Source organism: Simochromis diagramma, unplaced genomic scaffold (assembly GCF_900408965.1).
Source record: "Simochromis diagramma unplaced genomic scaffold, fSimDia1.1 OVJJ01000446.1, whole genome shotgun sequence".
Classification (NCBI taxonomy): domain Eukaryota; kingdom Metazoa; phylum Chordata; class Actinopteri; order Cichliformes; family Cichlidae; genus Simochromis; species Simochromis diagramma.
The window spans coordinates 845,300-873,231 of record NW_024386822.1 but is presented as its reverse complement, the minus strand read 5'-3'; the positions used below and the strand labels follow the sequence as shown (position 1 = coordinate 873,231).

Genomic DNA, 27,932 nt, shown 5'->3' with positions numbered 1-27,932 from the left:
TCTTGGAAAGTTGAACATCAGCTAAAAGCCTAATATGTTTCTCAGGGTCTGATTGGACCCCAATCAGAGTTAAAATGAGGGAATCATGCACTTGTATGTAAATACTCCAAATAAATGGAAATGTTTCACTGTGTGGGCAACTTTGGTGTGGAAGTGGGTAACAGACATGTTTTAGCCTTCTTTCCAGGTGATGCTGTCAGGTGTGATTGTAGCCACGCAGCTACCGAGTGGACAGAATGTAAAATCAAATCATCTTTACTTCTCATTTCATGGATTTTATGCTTTATTTTAAACGTTAATACTTTTTCTCCTCTGTGTAAGCTGGACTTGGAGTTTGTCAAGCTCACAGCAGGAAAGACGGATCGTTTTTATGAAGATGGGAAGCATCATTCTGAAACTCACATCAGAGGAAACAAGAATGTTTCTCTGCTGAAGGACTTTGAAGAGAAGACTGAAGGTACTTTTCCATAAACATAAACTCCTCCCCTCATGTTTACTGCTAGAAAGTGAAAACAAAAGGATGATTAAATAAGAGTCTCCCTACTGTCTTTAGATGACGAGTGGATGTTTTTATGATATTAATAGAAAAATTATACAACAAATATTTATAAACTTTTGCTGCCACCCTCTGATAAACAGGTTGGAATATCACTGTGTTTACTGATGGGGGAGAATGAGGTCTATGGAGACGGTCGTTAACAGACTTTAAGTTATGTGGCCTTGTGCAGCCGTCTTAGCTGCACATGTTTGTAATAAGTTTCTCCAGCTTTGTCTGAGAAGACAGTTTATCACATAGAAGCCACAGGAGGAGCCTTTAGCCTCTGCATTTCTGATTTCAGCCATTTTTGTTGTACATTTCATGACTGATTGAATAACACATTTCGTCTCATTACTGAGAAGTAACAGCTGCTTAACATGAAGCCCAGATGTTGGTGTGGGTCAGTGCTGTGGGCATTTTTCTCCAGCATTAGGATCAGATCACATGATCTGGAGTCTCAGAGTGAAGTGTTTATATCTTCTGTGACCACGGCACGTTAACTTCCTGTTACTTTAACCATAAATCTGTGATCCCAGAGCTCAGTGAAGACAGGAAGTGAAGCTGCTGCATCTACAGGAGGAAGAGGAGGGACCTGAGTTCCCGTTAGAGGAACAAAGTGCTGATTAAACAGACTGAACATCAGGAGCTCTGAAGAACAACCTCAAAGTTTCATCTTCTCAGACTCACAGGGAGGAGCGTCTGCTGTCAGTGTCAGCAGCACAGCAGGTGTGAGGATGAAGGCAGACTCTGACCTGATGGTCACCATGTCACATGACTCTTCTTCTCCTGCAGAAATGATCCCTGTAACTGCTGCCTGCTCCAATCAGACGTCAGTAGATGATGATGATAAAATATTTAAAATCTGTGGGGAAGATGAAATTAAATGCAGCAGCTGTAACAAATAAGACGAGATTAAAGCAGAAAATCATCAATCTGCTGATTTAGTGCACCAAAGCGTAGATAAACATTTCAATTGTGATCATTATTTAACGCTGAGCAACTCAAGCTGCTGATGTTTATTCTCTGAGGTGATGGCTGACCCGTGTGAGTCTGAAGCTTTTAAACCAACGTCAACATGGGAAGAACACGCAAACACAGAAAGGCTCCGGCCTGATGGTGGAATCTCGAACCTTAGGAATCTTCTGGCTTGTGAGGAGACGGTGCTAAACCACTGCACCCGCCGTGCAGAATGCTACCCTTAAAACTAGGTTCTTGTAAATAAAAAGAATCACTGAAAAGGTGGCACTTCTAAATGATTTACTCTACACATTACAAAGTTTTGCAGTTTTTACTAAGTCTGTGCAGGTTTTCAGTCTATAACGGCTTGAAGGCAACAGGAACGTTCCTCTAAGGTTGGAAGAGAAAGAAAAGGAACATTAAAACTAGAGATGGCACGATACCATTTTTTATGTCTGATACCGATATCATACATTTGGATCGCTGCCGATACCGATATAGTGTGTATTTAATCAATAAAACTGTTTTTTAAATATCTTGCTGCCTTTTTGTATAAGTTCATACTCAAGTTACAAAAAACAAACAAAACCACTGAAGCTATTCTGTTGTACCTGTATGCAAAAATACACTACATCCAAAATATTTCATAGTTCAGCAAAACTGATCAATCTAATAAACTTAAACCTACACCATCCTCCCTATTCTGGTATTTTAAAGAGTAAGCAACCTAACTAATACGGCTCTAAAACTCCCAGCAAAAAATAAATAAAAATAGGGAACCACCCACCCCACCACATCATGATGCTTAATCAACGTAATCAAAGTAGGAAAGCAGAATCTGCAGTTCAAAACTGTATGCCGTGCCAAGCTAAGCACACCTGTCACGCACACCGACCCTCTGCAGATGTTCCACCATGACCCAAAACACCCTGGCCCAGTGTCAGTGCAGACTTTTCATGGACGGCTTCCTACGGGGGAATATCTGGCTCGTCATCACAGACCGAGTATTCTCGCTATCCAGTCGCTTGAAAGGTACGCTCAACATCAGGCATCTTATGTTATCCCAGCATTGCGAAGTGTTCTCCATGTTTGGAATCCCAAGGACAGTAAAAACTGATAATGGTCCTCCCTTTAACAGTGAGGCTTTCTCTCACAGTTTGCAGACTACCTAGCATCACAAATTCACCACCTTGTGTTGGCTTCAGGCCGAATTGCCATTTGCTGAGAGATTTATGAGGACCCCTAGCAGAGCACTGAGAGTTGCTGAGACACAGGGCACACCATGGAAACAGCAACTAAACATCTTTCTTTGTGAGTACAGATCTACAACCTCATAGCACAACGGCGAGCTCCACCAACCGAAATATTGTTTCAACGCCAGCTGTGTACTTCCCCTTCTTTTGTAAAATAAAATGTAAATGGTCTGCATTTGTATAGTCCTTAAGGACCCCAAAGCGCTTTACACTACATTCAGTCATTCATGATAGCACGCCACATAGTGGCCACAGCCACCCTGGGGCGCACTGACAGAGGCGAGGCTGCCGGACACTGGCGTCACCGGGCCCTCTGACCACCGCCAGTAGGCAAACATGGGGTTAGTATCTTGCCCAAGGATATTTGACATGCAGCAGGAGGCAGCCTGGGATCGAACCACCGACCTTCTGATTAGTGGCTGACCTGCTCTTGCCACCTGAGCTACAGCCACCCATTCTTAACACCACTCCACGCAAGTGTTCAGATGCTGAACTAATAAAGGTTATCTTATCTTATTATCTTATCTTATTATCTTATCTTCCCATTTAAGCTGGAATGAAGCATGTGTCCTGTTGGTTCAACGACTGCTCATAGGCTCTGATACGAAAACAGAGGATCTACCACTAATCACATCACACTCATAAAAAGCACGACTACAATTTCATAGTTTTTATTATGTTTTTACTGATTAAACATTAAAAGTAAATAAAAAAAAATCCCAAAACAGATTCCCACTGATGTCAACATCTCCCATTGTTACTACTTAAATGTTTAGCAGAGTAAATTTTGATGGAATCAACACAGACAATTAAAAAGAAATGTGAAAATGTCATATTTGACTTCTTTTCTCATCAGCACATGAGCATTTATATCATAAATCTCATTTATATTAGGTTATATTTGATCCTGTATTACTGAAAACTATGACTTAAGTGGAAGTAAATGAAAACTGATGATATTACTCTTAATTTACTGAGGCTCTTCCATAACTCACATAATGTTATTAATCTGTTGCAGATCTTATTACTGCCTCATGAATCAGATTTTAACAGGATGTGTTCAGTTTAACTCTCTCACCACTATAAAGGCTGAAGATTTCAATTATAATATAACAATTATATATGTTTTAATTTTATAAAACACATTTTAAATATAAACGCTTTATGATTTCACCATAACAAAGTTCACTTCCTGCATGAAGGTGATCACAGCTCCATGAACTATTCCCACAAACATCACTGAGCCTCAGACTTTCTTTAACAGGCCTGTCAGACCACAATGATCCAGCTGTTTGTGTTCATGTGGCGCATTTATACGTTTCATTTCAAATCTACTTCACATTTTATTATCTGATATCTGCGACACACGGAGACTTCCTGTTAAACCGAAAGTAAACTTTGTGCGTGGGCGTGTTTGTGAGCTGCAGTGTCCAGCTGTGGGTTCGTTGGGTCAGCAGAGGATTTAACGGGACTTTGTGTCGGTTTGAGTTGTTTTTAAAAGGAGGATGAAGACGCTGGTGGTGTTCCTGCTCCTCATGAACGGTAAGAAAGTCTCTGTTTAACCTGCAGCAGCTCCGCAGACAGTCCTCTGTGAGCGGAAGTGCTACACTCAGGTGCAGCTCGCGCCTCTGACGTCATGGAAATTCACACAGTGTTGGAAATACAGATTTAATGACGAGGCTTTAATAGTAAAAGTGTGAGGGAAGGTTAGAAACAGACCAGACTAACAGACTGTGGACTTTGTAGTCACAGATTGGTATGGCAGAGCTAGCTAACCATGCTAAAGTAGCCTCGTGTCTGCGCTGTTTCCGGTCTGAGCCGAGCTCATTCAGCCCTCTGAGCTCCGTTTCTCCGCACTAAACACAGCACAGGTGCACCTGATCAACGGTGACAACAAACCGGAAATAAACACGGTGATATTTGGAAATGTAAATCTGTCTGTAAGCTCCAGCTGAACAGAAATGTCAAATACAACTTAGTAAACCAGGTGAACAATTAAATAAAAAACACTTAAAGGCATAAATATGAAAGAAAGCAAATAATAATAATCAGGAATGTCTGTGAAGGTTCTCAGTCATCCTAGTCTAAGGAGCTTGGAAAGAAAAACTCTGGACGTCTTTAAGTTTACTTGAAGACGTTTCACCTCTCATCCGAGAAGCTTTTTCAGTTGTTATGATGATAATGATAATAATAATAATAATAATAATAATATTAATAAATGTAATTTTCAAAGATACCATTATATTCAAGGAATTAAAAAAGACAAATGTGGTATAAAAATGTTCTGCTGTTTGAGTCCCAGCTTCATTTGAGTTTAAAAATGTATTCTCAACAATTATTTACACACGGATCACTATATATATGATCTATTTAACCTTTGGTGCATTAGGGAATTCTAAATAATCAAGTTACTCTTTACTCTCATGAGTATCTGTGAACAATACACAAGAACACAGTGATGCAGGATTTAGACATTTATACCACAGCTGCATCTACTGGGAGGCTGAGGGGAGCACTGGTGGCTGTCAGTATTTTTCAAAATATAATAATGTTTTTGTGTTTGTCTGCTTTTCCAACAGAAATACAAAATGATGCTGATTAATAGTTCTGATTATATCCAAAGAATGAGCTGGATCAATGAGTCTGAAAGATCTTCACTTGATTAAATTTCTGTTTTCCATCCATGGAGATCAGGACCCTGGGTCTTCATGTCTCAATGGTGGACCTTCAGTCCACCTGTCCAGGGCTGGGTGCTCCGGTGTGTACTGAGTCACTCCCGGCATCTGCTTGGTGTGGCCTGCTGGCTCGTTGCCGAGGCCCCCTGGGGCTTCTGCACTGTGTCTGCTGGCTGACCCCATCCAGGGGTCTGCTTTGGTCTTTTCTGAGTAGGTAGTGCGATTCCCCCTGCGGTGAGCCTCTTTGGACTCTCGTACTCTGGGGGTATCTAGATGTCTGGGGCCTGCATCTCCTCCATGCCTGCTTCATCTCCGGGGGGGTGGGGGGGGGGGGGGGGGGGGCTATGGCTCCACATACCCACTATTAGACATTTACATGGTGAAACCGTCTGAACACAAGCGCGCACACACACAGGTGCACACACACGTACTCACAGACACACACTATCTTGGTTGGCTGCTGCCTCTAAACATATCATGTAGTCCTGTGTGCTGCTCAGTAACATTTAATGTTATCATTTACTGGTACTTGTACATATCTTGGTTGTTGCCACGGTTTCTCTGTTGTTGTTTTGTGTGTGTGTTTGTGTGTGTGTGTGTGTGTGTTTTACGCAGGTTTGGAGCAGATCCTCAGTGTTTTTTCTCCATCTCTATTTCTCTCTCCCTCTCCTTCTGTAAACATCTTCACCAGTTTCTTTCTTTTTCTTTTCTTCAGACGCTCTTCTCTGTTCTGATTGTAATAACTCAAAATAAAAAATTTGAATAAATTTCTAATAAAATATGACCATTATAGCAAAAGCAATAATGATGCACTTGGAAAAATAATTCTGTTGGGCATTTTTTTGGACTTCAGACAATAATTCTCATTCTCGTCTTGTCCTGTGCAGCTACACTGCCGGACGGGACAGGCAAAAAAAAGAATATAATAATCAGGGCTGTCAGTGTTAACGCGTTAAAACGGGCTAATTCACATTAACGAGTTAACGCAGACCAAGAGTTACTAAGGAGTTACTCAGCATTAGCGTATTTAAGCCACATTAACGCGTTAATGCCATCATCATGACTAACGCGATTTACAATTAACCCATCTGAAGCGCAGACTGACTCAAAATCCCTGAAATGTCTCTGTCACTGCATTTTGGGCAGTTTGTCCAAAGACTGCAGAAGCCCCCCTGCTGGCTGAGCCCCATCCAGGGTCTGCTTTGGCCTTTGTTGAGTGAGTAGTGCATTAACGCGGGCTAATTCGTGTAAATGAGTTAACGCAGACATGAATTAGCCTCTTTTAATGTGTTAACGCTGACAGCCCTAATTATTATATTACATTCTGCACTCCTGATGGCTTTAATGCGTTAAAAATTTTAATCGCGTTAATCGTGATGACCACATTAACGCATTAATGCTGACAGCCCTAATAATAATACATGTAAAAACCAAACAGTATGTCAGGTTGTTATCCTGGTATTCAGTCTGTGCTGCTCTCACTCAGAGATCAGAGTTCATGTTCAGTAACCACACTGACAGCAAGAGGAGGAAACGATTGGTTTAGTTTAAAAGAACAGTCTGAGCTGTGGATTAAAACAATGAGAAATATATAAGTGAGTCACATATAAAACACAGACCATTAGTAAGATAGAAGCAGAATAAAAAGCTGAGTGTGAGGGTCAGGGTGCTGTCTCACTGCAGAGGCTTCAGGCTGAATCCTGCTGAGCTCACAGAGTCAGACTCACCTGTGCAGCTTGGACAGGTAAACACATCAGGACATGAGGAGAGTTGGCAAAAGTACAGACATTCAGTACTTAAGTTGAAGTACAAATACTACTATTAAAAATACTCCAGTAAAAGTAAAAAGTAGAGGCTCTGAAATGTACTTGAAGTAAAAGTAAAAAGTAGCTCTTTGAAGGATGTTTGTAAAATATATTTATACTGGGGACACAAGTCTGGTCTAAGTCTTCTGTCAGAGAGACTGCAGCAGTCCAGGAGTTTGTTAATTGTCTTTAATTAAGTCCCACAAAAGATTTGTTTACATGAAAATGTTTGTGAGGCTTAATCTGAGTTCGGTGCAGCCAAACTTGAACTTCTTGTTTTATAGTAAACAGCACGTGTGACTATAAACATGGTTTTCTGGAAACAGAAATGGGCAATTTTATAATTAGCAGAGTCATAGATAACTAGGAAAACAATCACAACACATCATCTACTCAACACAAGCAACATCTCACAATGTCCACAAGGGGTCACTGCAGACCCAGAATTGGCTAAATAGCGCATGTCTTACAAGTTGCTAATAGTGAGCAGGGCTCGCAAATTTTCAAAATCCCTGGTAGCCCTTCGGGCAGGGACTCTTCAGTTTTTGGTAGCCCAAAATAAATTTAAGTAGCCCGAATAAAAAAGAGAGCAATTTTTTGATTAATGTTTTGTTTCCGTTACAATATTATACATTAAAGTATAATATTGTAACGGAAACAAAACATTAATCAAAAAATTGTTGAAACACAAATTACAACATTGTATAAAAATTACAATCATCAACTCAAATACTTGGTTCTAATTGAACAGAAATTTCTATGAACTTGTAAGAACTGTGTAGGACATGAATCAGTCTGTGTCAGATCCTGAATTTGAAATTTCCACTGAAGTCACGGGTAAGAGACAAGTGGAACCAAGATCGAGGCCGTTTGCTTTTTGAAGTTTGCAAAGACTGCTAAATTTTGCCAGTGGTAGTTCACTCTTTGCAACATAGTAGCTGTTCTAAACAGATTTTTCAGGTTTATTTTTAGTATGTTATTTGCAATTGGTGTTTGTTCTGGGAAAGATATTGCAGACTGAGCAATAATGCATTTCTTGCATTTCTCATGGGTTCTAATGGGGGCCTTTCTTAAAATGACTGGTCCCAGTAACAAAGGCGCTTGTCGACTCAGAAATCGAGGGAAAACCAACAACACACCCGGCAGAACATTATGTTATTTACACGGGTGCACATAAGTGGTCCGCATGTGCGCATTCGCTGTCAACATAAAAGACGCGCACCAGATAAGAAGTTGCAACGCGCGTTTGCGTCCATATAAAAAGCACTGTTTTTGTCCGCTAGAGTGGGATTTTCACGGCACATTCCGCACCACATCTCTGTGCGTTCATCATTTGTTTGAAGCCAGCTCACCTCCAGCAACCACTTTTTCGAGAATACGTGCTTCTTTTGTGGTTCGGACTCCTTCTGACATTTGTTTGGAGGTGGAGGAACACCAAAGTAATTGCTTAAAGGAGCTTCTTCGACATCTTTAAGAGTTCTAAACAAATGTCTGTCCTCCTCCAGAAAATCCTATGTACGCAAACACGCGTTGCAACTTCATATCTTGTGCGCGTTTTTTATTTTGACAGCGAATGCGCACCTGCGGACCACTTATGTGCAGCCCTGGTTATTTAGCTCGTCATATTGCAGCCACAGAAATTCTTTTGTCCATGAAACCATAAAGCTGCACTTTCTTTTTGCCTCATAGTCTGATTTGTCATAACGTCTCCGTTTTGTGGTAAGCTTTTCTTTGGCTGTCACTTCTTCACCCTGACCTGTCTTATTTGGCTCAGCAGAACTAAAATATATATCCTGCTGCTTTTACACACACACTCACATAAGCTCAGCGATTCTCTGCGCGATCAACCTCTCACATGTTTAAGCTTGCTGCGGGAGATTTCACTTGTCATGTTTGCATAGTAAGCTAACGATTGATAAGACGATGTCAGAGGAATTGGTGCACAAATTATCATCACTCACAGATCAGTGCTGTCGCTCTCTATACACAGTTCTCGTGATTGCAAAGTGAAAGCAAAAAACAAGCGCAAATTCAAACGTGATTTCAATATGTTACATATTGACAGTGGCTCATCGATGCCAATGACATAATTACCCAGCTACATTTCTGAAAGAATGCAAAAGCATTGACATATATTTTTCCTTCCTATGATAGCCCGACGGGCAGGGCAGAGATAGATTTTGGTAGCCCGACTGGAAAAATCGCTAGCCCTGGGACGTCGGGCTAGCGATTTTGCGAGCCCTGGTGAAGCATAAATATGGCAAGCTAGCAACAGTTAAAGGAAACCATAGAAAAGTCCTTTATTCCTCATCCAGCTGGTTGTAGTCATTGCAGGAGATTACAGCCAGATTATAATCAGCATCATGTTAATGAATCTGCCAAAGTAAGAACACTTACAGATCCATCAACTCACTCAGTCACACAAAACTGCATCATAGCTGCGTCACAGCAGCTCCTTCAGTCATTCCCACTCTGTGTGCTGAGCACGTGACCACTGGTGCGCTTGTTTGCTTTGGGTGCGCTTGATTCTTGCTTCTAGACATCCTGAGGCCGAGTCAGAGCAGGAAATGTGAACAATGTTTGTATTTTTGTGCAAAGCTAACTGAACCTTGTGCTGTATTAACATAATGATAAAATCATATCAGTATATGTGAGTACAAACTGTAGTCTAACTTTTTATTCTAATTGTATTCAGCTTGAACCAGAAGAAAAAGAAGGAAAATAAAACTGTTTCTATTTCCTGTTGCTACATTGTAGAGGGCGACTTTGCCTCTAAACAGGAACGTGTGTACAGTCCTGCATCAGCAGCTTCATTCTTATACAGACCTTTCTACTCTGTGTGTTAAACTGAGCTCTATGTTTGCTACATAGCAGTCAATGAATCCAGTTTTTACACCATAGTTAAGTTAATGTAGTTAAATCTGTGTATTTGTAACTCAAACATTCAGTGTTTTAAACAGAAACCTGACTTTGACATATTTAAGTTGGTATGAACACAGTCAGAGCTGCTGCTGCTTTTATTGTTCTGTTGCTTTTTCAAAGCTTTCTGTGCAAATCAATAGAAATATTTATTGTTGCATCTTAAAGCTGCCAGCACAGCAGCAGCATGAGGAGAAGAGTGTTTGCTCAGGAAATACACGGGTCCCTGAAGAGTTCAAACAGGAAATATTCCTGCATTAAATCTGCAGTTCAATCATCAGCAGATTACTGTCAGTGTCATCTGTCACCAGGCAGGTTTTAACAGGCGCCACATATTATTAGAACACCCTTTTATATTTGGATGATAAACACATTTAGTTGTGTTTGGTCTTTAACTTGTGCTCAGTTTCCACAATGAATTCAATCTCTAATAAACTATCAAAATAGACACTATTTTCCCCCCAACACTCTCTGTTGGTGGCTGGTGCCCCCATCCTCTGGTGAGTTGGTGGTTCTTGGTGCTTGGGTGTGTGCTGGCTAATGGCTGCTTGGTGGGGCCTGGTCCCACTGGCTATGTCAGACGCCTGCTTGGGGGTGAGGAGGTCTTTGGGTCTCAGATCTCTGGGCCTGTGGCGCGCTCTGCTCTGGCACAGCCGGCTGCTGGGATCCTGCAGGCTCCTTGCTGAGGCTCCCTGTGACTTCAGCACCATGGCTGCGGTTTCTCTGTTGTCTGGTTTTGTTGTGTGTGCGTGTGTGTGTGTGTGTGTGTGTGTGTGTGTGTATGTGTGTGTGTGTGTGTGTGTGTGTGTGTGTGTGTGTGTGCGTGTGTGTGTGTGTGTGTGTGTGTGTGTGTGTGTGTGTGTGTTTGATTGTTTTTGTTTTGTTTGTTTGGTTTTTAGGCAGGTTTGGAGCAGATCCTCAGTGTTTTTTTCCTTCTCGTCTTAAACTTCTTCACCAGTTTCTTTCTTTCTTTTTCTTTTCAGTTCTGATTCTAATATCTCAAAATAAAAACTCCTAATAAATGTCTAATAAAATATGACCATTATAGCAAAAGCAGTAATGATGCACTTGGGAAAATCACAACACATGTAAGAAGTAGAAAGTTCAGATATGTGTTTAAAATTGTAGGGAGTAAAAAGTAGTTAGAAAAAACTACTCAGGTAAAGTACAGATACCTGAAAATTGTACTTAAGTACTTCCTGCCCAACTCTGGAGAAGAGGAGAGTTTTATTACTCACATTATGTAAATTAATTACACGGCTCTACACTAACTTTTTGCCATGGTTGCACTGGTGCAACTACCAACTTTTTTTCTTAGGCGCACCCAAATTTTTAACACCTCAGTTTTATATGTGCACTTTTCTTTTTAAATTGCTGTCCATACAGACTTTCCACACTCACCACAGTAAATTCAGTGCATCATGCTGTCAGCTTTACTGTATCTTAGCCAGGGAAAGTGGTCAAGCCGCTCTCTTCCAAATGTAAACACTTTTTACCTCTTTTACTTTTAGTGGGCTCTGAGTTGATTGTATGTGGCTCATTATCTGATAACGTTTGATCCCCTATTCAATTCGATTCAATTTTGCCTCAGACTGTCAGAAATATTATAATTCTGATCATTTTTCAGTACTGATACATGTGAGACTATATGAGACGTGTAAACATCACAGCAGATGTCTTTGTGTCAAAGTAACTGAGGATAAAACACAGAAAAACATGAAGGACATTTTCCTGGCCTGACAACCTTAAAAATATTCTACAGTAGAACAAAAACTGAAGAAAAACATGTGAACATTACTCTGCTTTTCTTCAGCAGCATCAGGTAAAGTTACAGAGGTTTTATTAGAGACAGCCAAGCGTTTTGCAGTTGGGCATCATTTTAAAAAATTTTAATTTCTCCTGTATTAAACAGCAGAAATGAGGCTTTCTTGTCGGAGGTCATTTAAAAAAACCAAAAAAACCCAACAGCGGTCGACAGAGCTGTAAACAACGGTAGACTGGTGCGTAAAAATCTAACAAATAATGCAGAAAGAATTTTGGCTTCTGAGAGTTGCAGCTGTGTATGATGTGATCATCAGGCACAAACTAAGATATACAAACAAAATCATTTGTGCCTCAATCCAGACACAAATAAAAATAACGTGAAGTATTTTACAAATGTTTGAATCCAAACTTGATTAAAGATCATTTAAAGACACATTTTTGCCTCCACAAATTTTCCTGTGTCTGAAAATATTTGTTAGTTTCAGTCCCTGACAGAAAATTAAATATACCTGATACACACCTGTGTACATGTAGTTTTGCTTTCAGTGAGTCACATTTAGTGTGAGCAGCCAAACATGATGGCAGACTGCCACAGATCACTTCTGAGGAAAGAGGAGGCGTTCAGCTTCCTCATAGTTTCACACCTGCATGAAGCAGCCTCACCCTGACAGCTTCAAATCACTGTGTCAGCTGATCACTTGCTGTCCTGTGATTGGCTGAGCTTCAGGCCTTCTCTCAGTCAAACTGGAAACAGGGATTGAGACAGTGTGAGGGTTTGTGGAGTGCCACAGTGCTGTAATGAATACTGTAGTGGAAGAAGTTCTTTCACACTCTTCATCCTGGAGCTGCTTTATGTCCATGATCTGCATGGAAACACATCTATGGAGAGGAAATCCAGCTGCTGAGGGTCACATCTGCATCATTGTAGCTACAGTGGATGTTTCAGCGTCAGGACTGAAGGCGGAGCTTTGTGCGTGTCAGGGTGAGGCCGCAGCAGCCGCCTCCAACCGGAGCGCTCGGGCGTGAAACTAGGAGGAAAGCCGACGTCCTCCTCTTTCCTCAGAAGTGATCTGTGGCCGGCCGGACTTCATTCCACAGATGTGCTTTAACAAAGTGTGAAGCTGAACTCTGAGCTGTGACAGTGAAGCAGTGTGAGAGTGTCAGTAGATGATCAGCAGAGGAAAGTGAAGCTGCTGTGAGCTGATGTCCTGAAGGGCTTTTAAAGAGTCTCTGAGTTTGACAGGAACATGAAGATGTTTGTGGTGTTTGTGATCCTCCTGCACGGTAAGTACACCTTCCTCTCTCTGCTCTCATCATCAGCTTTTCTTTCATCTCTCTTTAATGTGTTGAAGTGCAGCAGGAGGAGATTTCCATCAAACACTGGATTCTGATTCAGATCAAACTAACAATCCAAAGCAGCAACTTTCAAATCTCTGGATTCTTCTTGGTGCCTTTCAGATGAGCTCATGTTACAATCAGCTGCTGTGTGTGTTGTTGTGTAGCTGAAGCTCTGACTCACATTTCATATGTGACCAAAGGAAACTTGGTTCTGTGTGTGTGTGTGTGTGTGTGTGTGTGTGTGTGTGTGTGTGTGTACATTTTTAGACATCTTTATGAGGACAGAAAATTGTCGTGCCACCATTCTTGTGGGGACCAAATGCCCGTCCCCACAAGCTTGAAGGCGTGTTTGAGACTCAAAATGTGGTTTTAGTCTCAGGGTTAGAATTAGGTCAGGGTTAGGTTTAGTCATTCACTTTTGATGGTTACAGTCAGCGGCCAGGGAAAGCATTACGTCAATTAGATGCACTCACCAAGGTGTGAGAATATACGTGTGTGTTGTTGTGTAGGTTTGTGCCTTTTTTTTGTTCATCTGACTGAACAGTAATTTCATGAATGGATCACAGACTTCAGGAAACTGTTTGACTCAGTTTGAGTCTGTTTCCTATGTTCAGCCACAGGTCTTTAATATGTGGTCCAGATTTCAGGTGTGCTGTGACATCTCCACCACAGAACACCTGTCAGATCTGTAGCTGAGTTACAGTATAAGTGGGCACATTAGGTCTCTGGGCTGTAGCTGAGATCATCATATGCTGTGTAGAGACTGTTGTGGTGCTGTGGGCGGGGCCTGAATACTGTCAGCTGGTTTCAGTTGTGCACCTGTGAGATGAAAGATGCTGATCATTAAATCAGAAAATCCTGTCAGTAATGAAAACCAAAGAAAAACAGTTTGATGGTGTTAATGTGTGAAAACCTTCATAAACTCATATTAGAAAATGTGCTGCCAGATTATAACAAATATAACAAATCTCTGCATTTGTGTCAAACTTCAGGATGTGTTATTTTTTTCTTTGACTCCTGCACTCACATCAGTGTTTGTAGGAACTAAGATGTGAGCAAAGGAGTCAAGAATGCATAATTTATGAAATGGTAAAAGCAGGACCAAACCACTCTGAAGTACATGTTGAAAAATGACCAATGTTATTATTTTCCTGCTATAATTAAATAACCCTCAATGCAGTTACTCACTTATATTCACAGTGATGAGAATATAACGGAGTCAAATTGCAACAGCACCTCGTTATCTCACCAGTAGTTACACTGATATTATAATTCAGTACTCTGTAACTCAGTGATTCAGAGTAATCTCACACATCGAGCTCAGCTACAAACTTAAAGTTTATTGACATGACACAACAGGATGTCTTTAATAAGATCCTAAACAAATAAATAGCAAAACGTAACAAAACTCGAAAAGGCAGAAAGAAAGAACACACAGCATGAATGAGGGTAGATCACAACAAGGATGGAAGAAAACACAGGGCTTAAATACACAGAGGGAGCAATCAGGGAACGAGTAACAGGAGGGAAACACAGCTGGGGCAAATCAGGCCTAACAAAATAGGGGAAGCAAAACCAGATACATTAACATAAGACATGGACCTTCAAAATAAAACAGGAAACATAACACAGGCTGAACTTACAGACACAGACTCACAGGCAGGCACTACAACAGAGGGAACAGAGACGTGGGACCAGGGCAGACACAGACACTGACTGGACACGGGGATATAGCCGACAGGGGAGACAGCAACTAAGGATTACACAGAGACATAAACCATAAGAAAGAATTCTAACAAAAACCCAAAGACTAGAAATGATAAATAATATAATAAACTCAAAAACCCTGGGTCAACGACCCAGGCATCCTAACAGGGAGACTTTCAAGTGTCTGTGTTGGTTAATGCTGCTTTAATTACTATATTTGGTGGACTGGACTAAGGAGACTGAAACAATGTTGTGCAAGTTTCTCTTCATCTGCTTTATTACAAATTATTCTTAAACCTTTTTGGAAAATCCATTTCAACATGGAACTGAACATCAAGCTTTTGGCTCAGATTTGATAACTAAAGGTTCCACCTTAAAGCTGGTGTATTATACTGAAATCTGTGATCATGCATTCTGAATTGTTAGACACTACAACAGGTCATACAGGTAAATGAGTTTCTTTAAAAGGTAACATTGTAACAGCAATTGCAAAGCATCATCTGCACAGCATCATGATTGAGGGCTGAGCCCCCCTAAAAACCTGGAAACACTGGTGTTACACACAAGTACTGAAAACTCAAACGCCTAAATGCTCTCCAAGCGACCTGACCAGTGTCTCCCCAGCAGAGTCGCTCAGAGAGAGAAACAGTGTTGGTGAAGCAGAGGTAAGCAGAGTTGCTCCGACACCTTGCAGATGATCAAACTACGTCAGCACCACCTGATCCCTCTCTGTGTGAGTCGCACAGAGAGATGTTGAAAATAGCAGATCAGCACTAAGCGATGTAGAAAGCTCTTCCTAACATGTAAGCACACATCTCTGCTGTCAGTGGCTATCACCACCCACCACCACCCAGCACATATATGTCACTGTGGTGCTGGATGGAGCAAGATTTACTGACTGTTTCTCTGTAATGCTGATGTGGCGATGATGGGAGGTGCTGTCTGACATTGTGCTGCATGTTTAGATACACCAGCCACACTGACTGTTAAACGATATAAACACATTTTTATATTTAAAATATCGCTCTACACAAACACTAGGCTGTAGCTGGAGAGGACGATGTGCAGCTGTCAAAGGTCACATTAAGCTGTTGAACCAAAACAAAACCTAATGTTAGCGTGGCAACAGTTTTTACTATGCAGACATCAGTTAATTCACACATTTACACAGAGTCTCAGAGTCAGTCTGACTGAGCTCCTTCATAAGGTGGATTAACTTTAAGGTCTTTGTTCTATTTTCTGCTGCAGTGATGGACTCTGGATGCTTGGATCTGATCTGTTTGAACCACTGATATTTTTTAAAAGGGGGAAACGTAGTGAAAGCTTCACCTGTGGAATAAGAAAAACCTATTTACAATAACAAAACATTTCTATTTGTACAATAAAACAAGACTGTGCTTTGCAGTCTAACAGTTCAGCTCTAATAACATCTGAAGACAGAAGATCTCATTATTGACCTGAGGACAGATGTTTTATGTCCTCTTATATTTGTGTGGACTCCAAACTCTGAAAGCTCTCTGAGTGAACTGATGCAGCGTTCATGTTTCTGTCTCTGTGTCCTCAGTTTCCCAGCATGCCTCGGCTCTGGAGGTGGAGTCTGTGCAGCTGCCCTTCAACACCACACTTCACCTGCCTGAAGACGCTAAAGTGGAGTGGAAGAATAGATATGGGAAGGTCCACGTGTATGAGAACGGCTCTGACCAGCCTGAAGAACAGCACCAGCGTTACAGAGACCGAACGAAGATGAATGAAGACCTGCTGAAAACTGGAGACCTCAGTCTGACCCTGAAACACCCCACAGATGGAGACAACAGGACCTACACCTGCACCGTCTACAGCAGGGAGGGAAACATCCTGCTGAAGAGACAAGTGAAGCTGAAAGTCAGAGGTCAGTGCTGTAGACACAGGTCAAAGGTCAGAGGTCATGTAGGAGTTTATTCTCTAAAAGCTTTTAGTTTGAATCTATTTTCAGTTCATTCAAATAAAATAAATTCTTTGATGTTTTGATCTAAAAGCCAAAAATGTCAGGCGGAGCAACTGTGTGTTTAAATGAACTAAGAAGACCATTAAAATGATCCTACCTTCAAAATAAAAGCCTCTGGCATGATTTGAGTTTGGATCAAATCAATAGTTTTGTTAGTTTAGTCCAAATCAATGTAAATGTATAAATATCAATAGTTTTACAGCTGCTGAGATCATTCAAACACTTTGATCCAGTCATTTGGATGTTGTCACATGTCAGGGTGGAGCAGCCATAAATACGAGGCTTTTATTGTGAAAATGCTGAGTGTGATGATCCAGAGGAGCCCATGGGGTGTTTGTGGCTGGATGCAAAGGTTTGTAGCTCTCCTTGTAAAGAGAAACAGCTTGAAGCTACAGAGGAGCGTCTGCAGAAGAAGACAGGGGAAAGAGGAAGAAGCTGAGGCCGCTGGAGAAAAGACAGGAAAAGGAAATCAGCTTCATTTGTTGGAGGCCGTTTGTTCATCACACTGAAATATTCCCACTTTAGAGACAGGAAACAAAGTGAAGTGTGGATTGATGTTTGTCTCCATGATTTGGGCCCTGGAGTCATTTCTTCATCTCCCACTTTAAGACATATTAATGTCAGCCTCACACGTCCCACAGTGGACACATTTCTATTTCTAGATGATATTTGGAGGATGGTCATGTGTTTCTCTGCTGTCACAGCTCTTTGTGATATTTGAGCGCAGCTGTAATGTTTGTGTGGTTAAAGCCACCAGACTCCACTGACAAAAACTCTCATTTTAGCCGGAGAACACGGGGCTGCTGTGGGACTTTGTGTTTGCAAAGGTTTCTATTGGAGGCATGTTTGCCTTTATTATATAGGTGCAGAGAGTAGACAGGAAAGTGGGGAGAGAGTGAGGGACACACAGGCACCTGTAGTAAGCCCCGCCTTCAGCCCACCTGCTCAGCCAGGTGAGCTATAGCGCTGCTTTAACATGTTGGTGTGATTGAGAGTGAATGAAAGTGAGTGATGGAGGCAGCAGGAAACTAACAGGCTGTTTGTTCTGAGAGGTCACATGACTGTTGTTCTCAGCAGAGTCTGATGATTTGATGAGACCATGAGAGCGGCTTCAGTTCCTCATCAGAAAGAGTCTGACAGAAGCTCCTCCCTCTGTACCCCAGTAGACTTCTATTAGACTGCTCCAGATTCCTGAGAGTTCACACAGAAAACTTTACAAACAGCCAAAGAAAAACTATTGAAAAGCTTCAAGATCACAAAGAGCTCTTTCACAGCACATATGAGCCATTAAGAAGTGCACATTTGTGTTTCCCACAGTCCATCATCCAATAATATCAAAGGACAAACTGTGAGGTAAAAAGCCTTCAGCTCTTTTTGAAGGAAGCAAAAAGACTTTGGTCCTGAGAGATGGTTCAAAACACAACTCAGACCTACCAAAGTATTATTTGTGCCAAACACATGAAGCCTTCAACTTTGTATGTGTCCAGTCAGTGTGGCAATAGAAGTCACTGTGAGGATTTTCAATGTGCTGTCAAAGAGCATCCAAACAATCAGGTGAGGATGAAGAGAATTAGTGTGGATGGACAGAAAATCCATATCCAGTGTGATTTAGGAGCAGTTCATATATAATGAGTGAAATGAAAGAAGAGCACAGACAGGAAGAACATGAGTGAGCAGACATTTTGGAGCTGCTGATCCACACAGGGCTGGATGGAAGGAGTGGGAGTCCATGATGGCTCAAAGTCTCTGATCTAACTGTTCCTGAGCCTCTCCCCCTGCCTCCTCTTTGGATCTTCTCCTCCTCTTCTTCCTTATCTGCCTCCTCCACCACTGCTCTCTCCTCCCTCATCTCCTCCTCAGCTGAACTGAAGTCAGGGCTGTAACATGAGGAAACGTGCAGAAATGACTGAGTCAGCATGTTGTTGAAGTGAGTTGAGTGATGGTGAGCAGATTAGATGTGCGAGCCTCCCTGTAGAGAAAAGCAGATCTTCTCCAGAGTTTCCCACCTCATGTTTTCCTGTGTCACAGCTGATTGTCACATCCTGGCTGTCACTAAATGAGTGGTCCAAAGGTGGAAGGAGGAGCACAGTTAGATTGTTCACCTCCTAACCTGTGAAATCAACCAGCTGAATGAAAAACACTGTGATCCTATGAGCTGCTATCAGGGCTGCTCCATTCTCAGGATTCTCATCTGGATGATTGAAGCAGATTATTGATGAAGTCAGCAAACAGCTTTCAAAATGGCTCTTTTTCCAGGGGAACTCCCTGAAATGTAAATCTCATTGGAATGAAGAAGAAGTCCAAAGGCGTGGTTAGGCCCAGACTTGTGGCTGTTTTCAATGTAAAGCCCATGTTGCAGGCAGCTGCTGCTCCTTACTGGCCCACAGCCTCCACTGATGGATGTGTCAGCTCACTTGTACTGTAGCCACGGGGAGAGCGATGGTGAAGCTGACAACCAGAGGTGTAGTGCTATTTGTTGAAGTAGCCCAGCTGTGCCATGGAAGCACAAGTTTCCAGAGATGATTGGACTGTGAGCAGAAATGATCCATGTTGGACTGAATTGAAGAACAGATCATAAAGTCCTCTGTGTGCCCAGCCCGTCTGTCTGAGCATCTTCATCAGTGTGCAGCTGATCTACAGCTAATGTGCTGATTGATGAGCAGCCTGTTCATGGTGATGATGAGAAACAGATTGGATTCAAAGCACAAATGAGTGAAAAAGGAGCAGCAGCCATGATAGAGCGAGTCCTCTGCTGACAGAAATAGTGGAGTGAAGGATTTGTGCAGCGTTTCTCTGTGAAAACAGCTGATTCAGATCAATGAGAGGAGGATGAAGGAGAAGCAGCATGTTTCTGATAGAAGCATCACTGCTGTGCTACAAACTGCTGGGACTGTGTGTGAATGTGTGACGGCTCAGCTGGAGGCAGGATTGGTCCAGAGGAGAGCTGCTTTATTCCAGACTAACTCTTCTAGAAAGCTGACATCTGTGTGGAACAGCTGACCTGCACCATGTGGAAAAGAACAGCAACATGATTCAGCGTCAGATCCCGACACATCCACGGATTCATCCCGTTACAGGAACTGTGCCACACGTGGCCTCTGTTTGTTCTGCATTGATGCTGCAGGGATTTCTTCAAGTCACTATAATATAGTGTCAGATGGACACATGAAGCTAACACGGCACATCTTTGTGAGTCTGCAGCATGTTGACACACATGTCAGTGTTGTACAGATCTGAGAGCAGCACAAACAAACTCCATCAAAGTGATTTGTGCTGTTGCAGAGCTGTGTGACTGCATTTGTCTTCATTATGGACACATTTCTACAAATGGGACTAAACATGTGACCCTCTGCACATCCATGGCTCAACAGTGCACCCATTGGCTGGATGCAGCTTGTATTGTGGCTCCTCCCCCTTAGCTTCAGGTCAGTTTAGCTGTGTTTCCTCCAAATCCCAGAATTCCTGAGGAGCAGGAATATGTGGGGCTGGGCTCTAAACACTCAGGGTGAGGACTGAGTGAAGAGCTACAGGACAAAGTTTCAGCACTGCGCTCACAGCTTTCAGACGTCCAATCAGCAACTGGTCCTGATAACATCTCCCCTCTCCTTCCACATACATGAAGACTGCTAGAAGCAGCTATCAGCCACATCAGGCTCACATCATGCTTGCTATTAAACATGCTGCAGTCTGCAGTAAACTCCCTGCCACAAAGCTTTGAGTCTCCTCCAAATGCACCTGTAACAAGGTCACCTGCAGAAATAACTGTGTCCACGGGCAGAGTCACCAACACTCTGCACCAGAGCTAAACCTGCTTTGGAGCTAAAAAGCTGCTGTCAGGGTTTCCTGCAGAGCTTCAAATGTGGAGACTGAAAGCTGTGGACAGTTTCTGTGGCTGGATTATTTCATATGTGTTTGTTTCACTTTCAAAGGAAAGTGTTGGAATAAATCAGGTGTGTGACGCACACTTTACTGCAGATTGTTCTCAATGTAACACAAACAGCAATCAGAATGTGATTGATCCTGATGTGCTTGTTGCTTCTAGCAGTGTTGATGTATTTGCACAGAGAGGGGGAGATGTTATCAGAGTGTGTAAGTGATCAGATCTGATGCTGAATCATGTTCATGTACAGTCAGCTGATCCTCACAGTTCAGTTTGTAATCATGCAGCTCTCCTCTGATAAATCCTGAGCTCCACCTGAGTCTCAGTCCTCAGGACCTCACACAGTCCCAGCAGCTTCTATCAGCAGAGTTCTCCCTGATATCACAAACATATTGATCCTCCTTCAGCCTCCTCTCATTGATCTGTTTCCACAGAGAAACTCATCAGTGAAACCTGAGCTTACTGTGGATTATTCTGGTTGCTCCATCACTCTCTGCCTCACACTCCCTCATCTGCTGCTTTCCTCTGATTGGCTGCTCTGACAGAGTCATGATTGGCTGCATGTTTGTATAGAAAGCAGCACGTTGCTGGTAGATCAGCCATCAGCTCATGTTTGTGACTGCAGCATGGCACCAGTTTGCTCCTCGTGTTTCAGTCCCAGACTGACCTGCAGCTCTTTAGTAAATTCAGACAGCAGCTTTGTAACTGTTAGTAAATCTGACCATGAATATCATTATGACACCTCTGACCACTCATTCTGTCTTTATTGGCTTTCATACATGAAACACGCTTAAAGTCACCATTGAATCTAAACTGGATGAAAGCAGCTGTGAGTCACTGCAGCAGCTCTGTGCCAACAACCAACCAACACCTGGGTGGAGTCCCAGCTGAAGCTGAGAGATACTCAGAGATCAGAGACAGAAGCAGCTGTATGGAAGCGTTCTACAGGACGGCGTACACAAAGCTGATGTTACTGATGTCTCCTAGATAGATCTCATGGACCAAAGGCTCTCTGTGTCATCTTGGCTCCAGCTGAACTAAACTGAGAGTGAATTTGGGCTTTTAGGGAGGGGTGAAAGCAGAGCGCTGTAAAGGAAAGGGCTGTGATTGGTTCATAACACGTCAATGAGAAGAAAGGAAAGCTTCAGAGCAACATGAATGAAACAAAGTGTTTTGATGACGACTGAAAGCCAAAACTGTCCCTGAAATCAGAATCCAGTTCATCTCCAGCCCTGTCAGCAGTTCCAGCTGTAGTGCTGTTACAATAATAGTCATCACTTCTAGTTTCACAGCAGCAAACTGGGAACATTCAGCGTCTCAAAGATTGACCTGTTAGCACCTGCAGACATTGTTGAGCTGGCTCTGCTGATCTTGTCTTCATTTCTCCACTATTTGGAGAAGCTTCAGCAGGATCCACAGTCAGAGTCAAAGTGGAGTTCTAGCATGGACGTGACGCTTCAAGAAGCTTCAGACAGACAGTGTTCTCCAAAAGTTCTGCTCTAAAAGGAAACTTTGAGCTGGCTCTGTGATTGTTGTAGTCAGAAGGATGGAGGCTGGATCTTTGATGAGTGCTTGCACACAGGCTGTCTTTAAGTATTCTGGGACACAGCCAGAGGACAGACGAGTGTTCATTATTGGAAGCAGCCGAGGGGCAGGGACATCCCAAACTTCACTCAGGAACTTTGGAGGAATCATATCTACACAGCTTGATGAGCGTTTCAGTTGTGCCACAGTCCTTCAAAGCTCCTCCACAGAGACTGGCACAAAAGAAGATCAGATATGGTGGCTGGGGTCGGGGACATCAAGAAAAGAATCAGGAGCTGCTATTTTGGATTTCCTCTCATTCATTTGATCCTTCAGAAAGTTTAGAAAGTGAAGACGTTCCTCACTCGATGCCGTAATCTGATGAAAACTTGCAGGATTTCAAAGACGCTCCACTGAGCTCCAAAGAGCTCTGGGCTGTGCTTATTAGAATGAATTAAAGGAGAGAAATAGCCTCGCCTCCTTCACCTGTTCATTGAAAGCAGTCGTTCATGCTTTCATCTCTTGATGACGCAGCTGAAGATTCACCTTCTTCCGTCTCCTTTCTGCCCTCCGGCATTGTCTTTTCAGACTGTGAATGTCTTTGTGGATCCAGGGCAGCGAGCGAGCACCACGTTTAGTCCTGATCTTAAAGGTGCAGTTGAATCTAAAGTGGATGTACAAAGGAGGTTCAGATCATTCAGAGTGTTTGTGTGTGTGAGGGAGGAGGAACACCAGTGGTGGTAGAAACACTGATGAACATGTTTCTCCTGCTTCCTCATGAAAAGAGCGTCAGCGTACTGACACAGCTGCTTTTGCCTGATCACTTGGAAAAATGATCTCAAACAGAATCCATCAATGATCAGAGAGAAACACATCAGCTCAAAGCCTGGAGTTCATACTGAAGCCCACAGTTATATGTAGGCCAACAACACGCTGTTTGAAACCAATGAATTTACTGTACTGAGGAACTCAAATGAGTCAGTAAGATCATCAACATGGATCTTAAAATCAGCAGCTCAGATCATGTGATCACACATAAGAACCATGGAGCAGGAAACATCTGAGAGTTCAGCTGCAACTCTGATGGAGTCTTAGGAGGGCGGAGATACCTGCACAGATAGCAGCTGTTTCACACTTTAACAAGCAGCACCTCCAAACTACACCCTTCATCCACCTTAATAGGGGAGCATTTGAAGCCAAAGCTCCACCCACCCAGCCACTTTCTCTGGGCTGACTGAAACAATCATATGTGGGGTCAGAGTTCACAGACTAGACAGTCCTCTCCAGGTTTCATCCTGTTTCTGTTCAAAACATCAAATCAAGCTGATGGGAAGTTGTAGAATCCTTCAGAATAAAAGCCTGACTATTCAGAGCTCCAACATTAAGAAGATCAAAGTGAACCAAGGTGGATGGAGGCAGCAGAGAAACTGTAGGGTGGAGCTGAATGCTTCATCAGTGGGATGATGCAGCAGATTTCCTCCACCTTGCACAAACTGTCCTGTTAGTTATCATGACTGGAACATCCAAAATGTCTCCAGAGGCTCCGAGTCCAGCTGAACATGTATTAGTGTTTAGAGTGGAACTGAGGTGATAGGGACTAGGACCTGGGGGACGTCAGTCAGTGACGGAGCGGTCAGCAGGTGTGGGCAGGTGTGGACAGGTACTTGATGGAGTGTTTCCTGCTGGACTCCATATGATATGTTAGCAGAGAGGATCTGGCTCCTGATTGGTTGAAGTGGAGCCCATCTGCTGCAGAAAGATGCCTCCTGTCCCAGAAAACATTGAAGTTGTCTCTAAAGCCCAGGCTGTGGGAGTCACACACAGAGGAGAGCCAGGTGTGGAGGCCGAGCAGCCGCCCAAACGCCCCACGGCCACAGGTGGGAGTGGGGCCGCAGATACAAACACTACGGTGGGCTTGTTTCACAGCCTCACAAAGACACACAAAGTCCAGTTTGAGGAAGTGGGAGCGCTGTTTGGAGTCCGGTTGGTGCCCATGTGGATAAGGATGGTGTCGGCCTCCGGACGGGATCGTATTCTGCCAGGAAACTTGTCTAAAACGTCCCAGAGCGTCGGGCCGGGAAAAGACCGAGCGGACGCCTCCTTTATTGTCAAATTCCTCACCATGGTAACTGAGCACATCAGCTGGTCTGCAGCAGGTCATGTTCAGAGTTTGAGGCTCAAAGTGTCCCATTTTCACTGATTGTTTCCCGACGACATGCTTCACGTGTGATATGGATCCTCTGCTGAAGGAATCTGCTTTCTATCCACAACCTGTTGATCCGTGTCTGACTAACAGCAGCGCAGGAAGCCCTGCAGTTACAGAGAAACTGTCTGAGTCGCATTGTTGCTGCAGTTTACCTGCAACTGCTGTGAAGAAAAAGTCTCACTGTGTTTGTGTTTGGTCCTAATCTGCTGCCTGTCTGTTTGACATGCTGGATTTCCAGCTGATAGATGACAGATTAGAAACTGATCAGTCTATTGATCACACAATATTCCATCAATAGAATTGATTTGACTTTGATTTGTGTAACAAAGTGATTTCCACGTCTCCTTCATGATGTGACAGTGTCAGAGCTGAATGCACTTGTAGAGTATCATGTTTTTATGGCTCACATTTAAAGTGTTGCAGCTCTAATGTACAGCTGTCATATTAGAAATAGAAGCAGCTCTGATTTTAGTGCTCAAAGAAATCTATGAAGTGATGAATTCACACATGAACAGTTTTCTGCAGCGTTCCTCTCGGCCTTATTTGCAGCTCCACTCTTGTTTTTGCTCTAATAATTATTTCTCTCCATGAGCTGTTTCTCTGCCTGAAGGAGGCGCCACTCCATCGCTTCATTTAGTGCAGAACAAGAGTCACATGATGCTGCTCTGAACACCAATCACACTTTGTACAGCTCATGTTGTGTTTGTTGTCCTCTCAGTGTGTCAGGTGGAGGTGGAGGAGGGGGCGGAGTCTGTCCAGCTGCCCTTCAAAACCACACAAAACCTGCCTGAAGATGCTAAAGTGAGATGGCGACGTAAATCACCTGAACCATCACTGATTGTTCACCTGTATGAGAACGGCTCTGACCAGCCTGAAGAACAGCACCAGGTTTACAGAGACCGAACGAAGATGAACAAAGACCCTCTAAAAACTGGAGACCTCAGTCTGACCCTGAAACACCCCACAGAGAGAGACAGTGGAGAATATGTCGGTGGAGTCAACACCAAGGACGTCTGGGTCAGAGTGAAAACTTTGCAGCTCAAAATCAAAGGTTTGTGTACATGTCTTTGTACCCCAAAGATCAAAGTCAAGTCAAAATCCCCAGAAGTTTGAACGCATCTTTGAGACTGAAAAGTGTTAGGGTTAAGTTAGTAAGGGTTAGGCATTCATTTTTGATGGTTAGGGTAAGCAGCTAGGGAAAGAATTATGTCAATGAGATGTCCCCACAAGGATATAAACGTGTGTGTGTGTGTGTGTGTGTGTGTGTGTGTGTGTGTGTGTGTGTGTGTGTGTGTGTGTGTCTCTGACTGTCTTGTGTCTCCTCTGCAGGGAGAGTTCAGGTCCAGGATCAAACAGGGGACATCAGGAACAGAAGCAGCTCCACTGATCCGACTCCTCTGATGGCTGATCAATCAGTTTGATCTGTGTGTTCTTTGATTATTGATCAGTGATGTCAGAGTGGAGTCAGTGTGATGTTGTTGTTGTGTGTTTGAGACTTTTAGTGTCCATGAAGGTCTCTGCTGCCGTAGATCCTCTGAACTGTGACAGAGGTCTCACTCTGGAGGAAACTCTCAGCACTTTCCAGCAGCTCCTCCATCATGGAGGACGTTCCCTCACTGTAACAGGTGGAGGAGAGAGGAGAGGAAGCACAGGTGGATCCTCTGAGGAAGAGGAGCGTTCCTACAAACCACATGATCACATGACCAGAGGGGCGTGGTCTTCAGTGGTAGTAATAAAGGAACAGTCCACATGTTCCACTTTGACGGCTCATCTCCAACAAAGCAGACCTGTGATCACTTTGACTCAGTATGATGGATCGTTTGGTTTTGTCTTCGCTTCTCTGGCTTTTCTTGTGTGTCTGTGTGTCTTTGTATGTTGGACTGAGTCATGTGACCTGCCCAGGGACGACACATGGAAATGAGCAGTTGAGCTCAAATCTGGCAGGTTTCCATCTTCTGATTTTATCCTGATGTCCATGAACATGAACACTGTCCCTGTCAAATAAATCCAGATACAAAGATCAGATCTACTGAGCACCATCAGCGTGTCAGCTGCTAACTGCATCTTCAAATAAATAAATGTGTCTGATCAGCGGTGATAAGAGGAGAGACGCTGAGTGAGTGAAACTTTAAAAACTGACTGAAAATATTCTTCTTGGCTTTATTTTTCCTTCCAGACTTAAAAAACTTCCATTTAATGATTTTGGAGAAATTTGAGACATTTGAGGTCCTTCGTTTATTTGAATCTCAGAGTTTTTAATGAGCAACAGCAGCCCTGAATAAACACTTGAATTACTGTCTGAGCTGCTGCAGTTTCCTGCTGTGTCCACTGGGTGTCAGTAAAGCTGCAGGTGTCTCACCTGTGAGTCCAGCTGTGGGGAAACAGTCCAGCTGCTGGTTCTGCCTCCAGCTGAGGAAACACTTCATTCCTTTTATTGCTGATCTCTCTTTATGAATCCACCTGAACTCGTCTGATCCTGGAAACCTTTCACTTTCCTTCCTTGCTGTCTCCGTCTGTCTCTCACTTTCACATTGGTTGGTTCCTCTCTGAATCTCTCCTCTTATCTGTGAACATTCATGAGGAAAAAGCAGAATCAGTTCAGGCTTCGCTCTCACAGGATTTTAATGTTTGTGCTCAGAGTCTTTTCAATGAGCTCCATCTTTTTCCTGGAATCATCTCCAGAAGGAGCTGAAAGGATCCGTGTTACACAACGTGGCCACTTTAAGTCCATTAAAAGGATCCAGGAAATAGTCAGAGCCCAGAAACCGTCGGGGGAAGTGAAAGGTGTGTTTTCTTTGATGACGTCACCAAAATGAGAGCTTTGTACAAACAGGAGAAAGAAATGTGCCAGTTTATTAAACACGTCTCATTTCAACTTCCCGATGAAAGTGTCGCTTTGAAGCCAAAACCTGAATCCAAGACTGAGGTGTGTTTTTGTTTCTGCAAAGTTCTTCCACAAACTCAGGTTTTCAAACAGCTGTGACAGCTGCCTCTGTGTCAGTAAGTCTTTGAGCTTCTTTATCATAATATCAGCAGCCTTAAAAATAAAGACGGACTGATGTGGACGATTATCAGTAATCAATGAGACCGATCACTGATATCTGGAGCTGACACAGATTTAGAAACAATCCAGCAAAGAAAATGTATTTTCTGTTGTGGCAGAAACGCTTGGTTTCAAACATCTGATGATGTTTAAGTGTTCATGCTGCTGTTACACATCTGTACTCACAGCCAGCTGCAGGGCTCAGGCCTGCTTAGCCTCTAATCTGCTGGCAGAGAGCTAATAATCTACTAATAATCTCACTCATACGTTACAGGATGGCTGACAGTGAACATCACAGCAGTTGTGTTACTGAGGTATAACAGGGCAGCACTAACCATG

General features: G+C 42.9%; 1 protein-coding gene across 3 annotated transcripts in view; it reads left to right on the top strand.

The window, feature by feature from the left end:
- The first annotated feature begins 650 nt into the window (after positions 1 to 650).
- LOC120730781 (methylglutaconyl-CoA hydratase, mitochondrial-like) overlaps positions 651 to 27,932 on the top strand; it is a 40,594-nt gene continuing 13,312 nt past the window's right edge. The window contains exons 1-3 of one of the 3 annotated variants that reach the window (XM_040027264.1): positions 651 to 1,000; positions 1,235 to 1,242; positions 4,183 to 4,290. In XM_040027264.1, coding sequence (XP_039883198.1) covers positions 4,254 to 4,290 — 37 coding nt within the window. In that variant the 5' untranslated portion in view covers positions 651 to 1,000; positions 1,235 to 1,242; positions 4,183 to 4,253. Of the gene's footprint in view, positions 1,001 to 1,234; positions 1,243 to 4,182; positions 4,291 to 12,369; positions 13,196 to 27,932 lie in introns of those variants that run through there. The other 2 variants (XM_040027265.1, XM_040027263.1) reach the window with 2 other exon arrangements.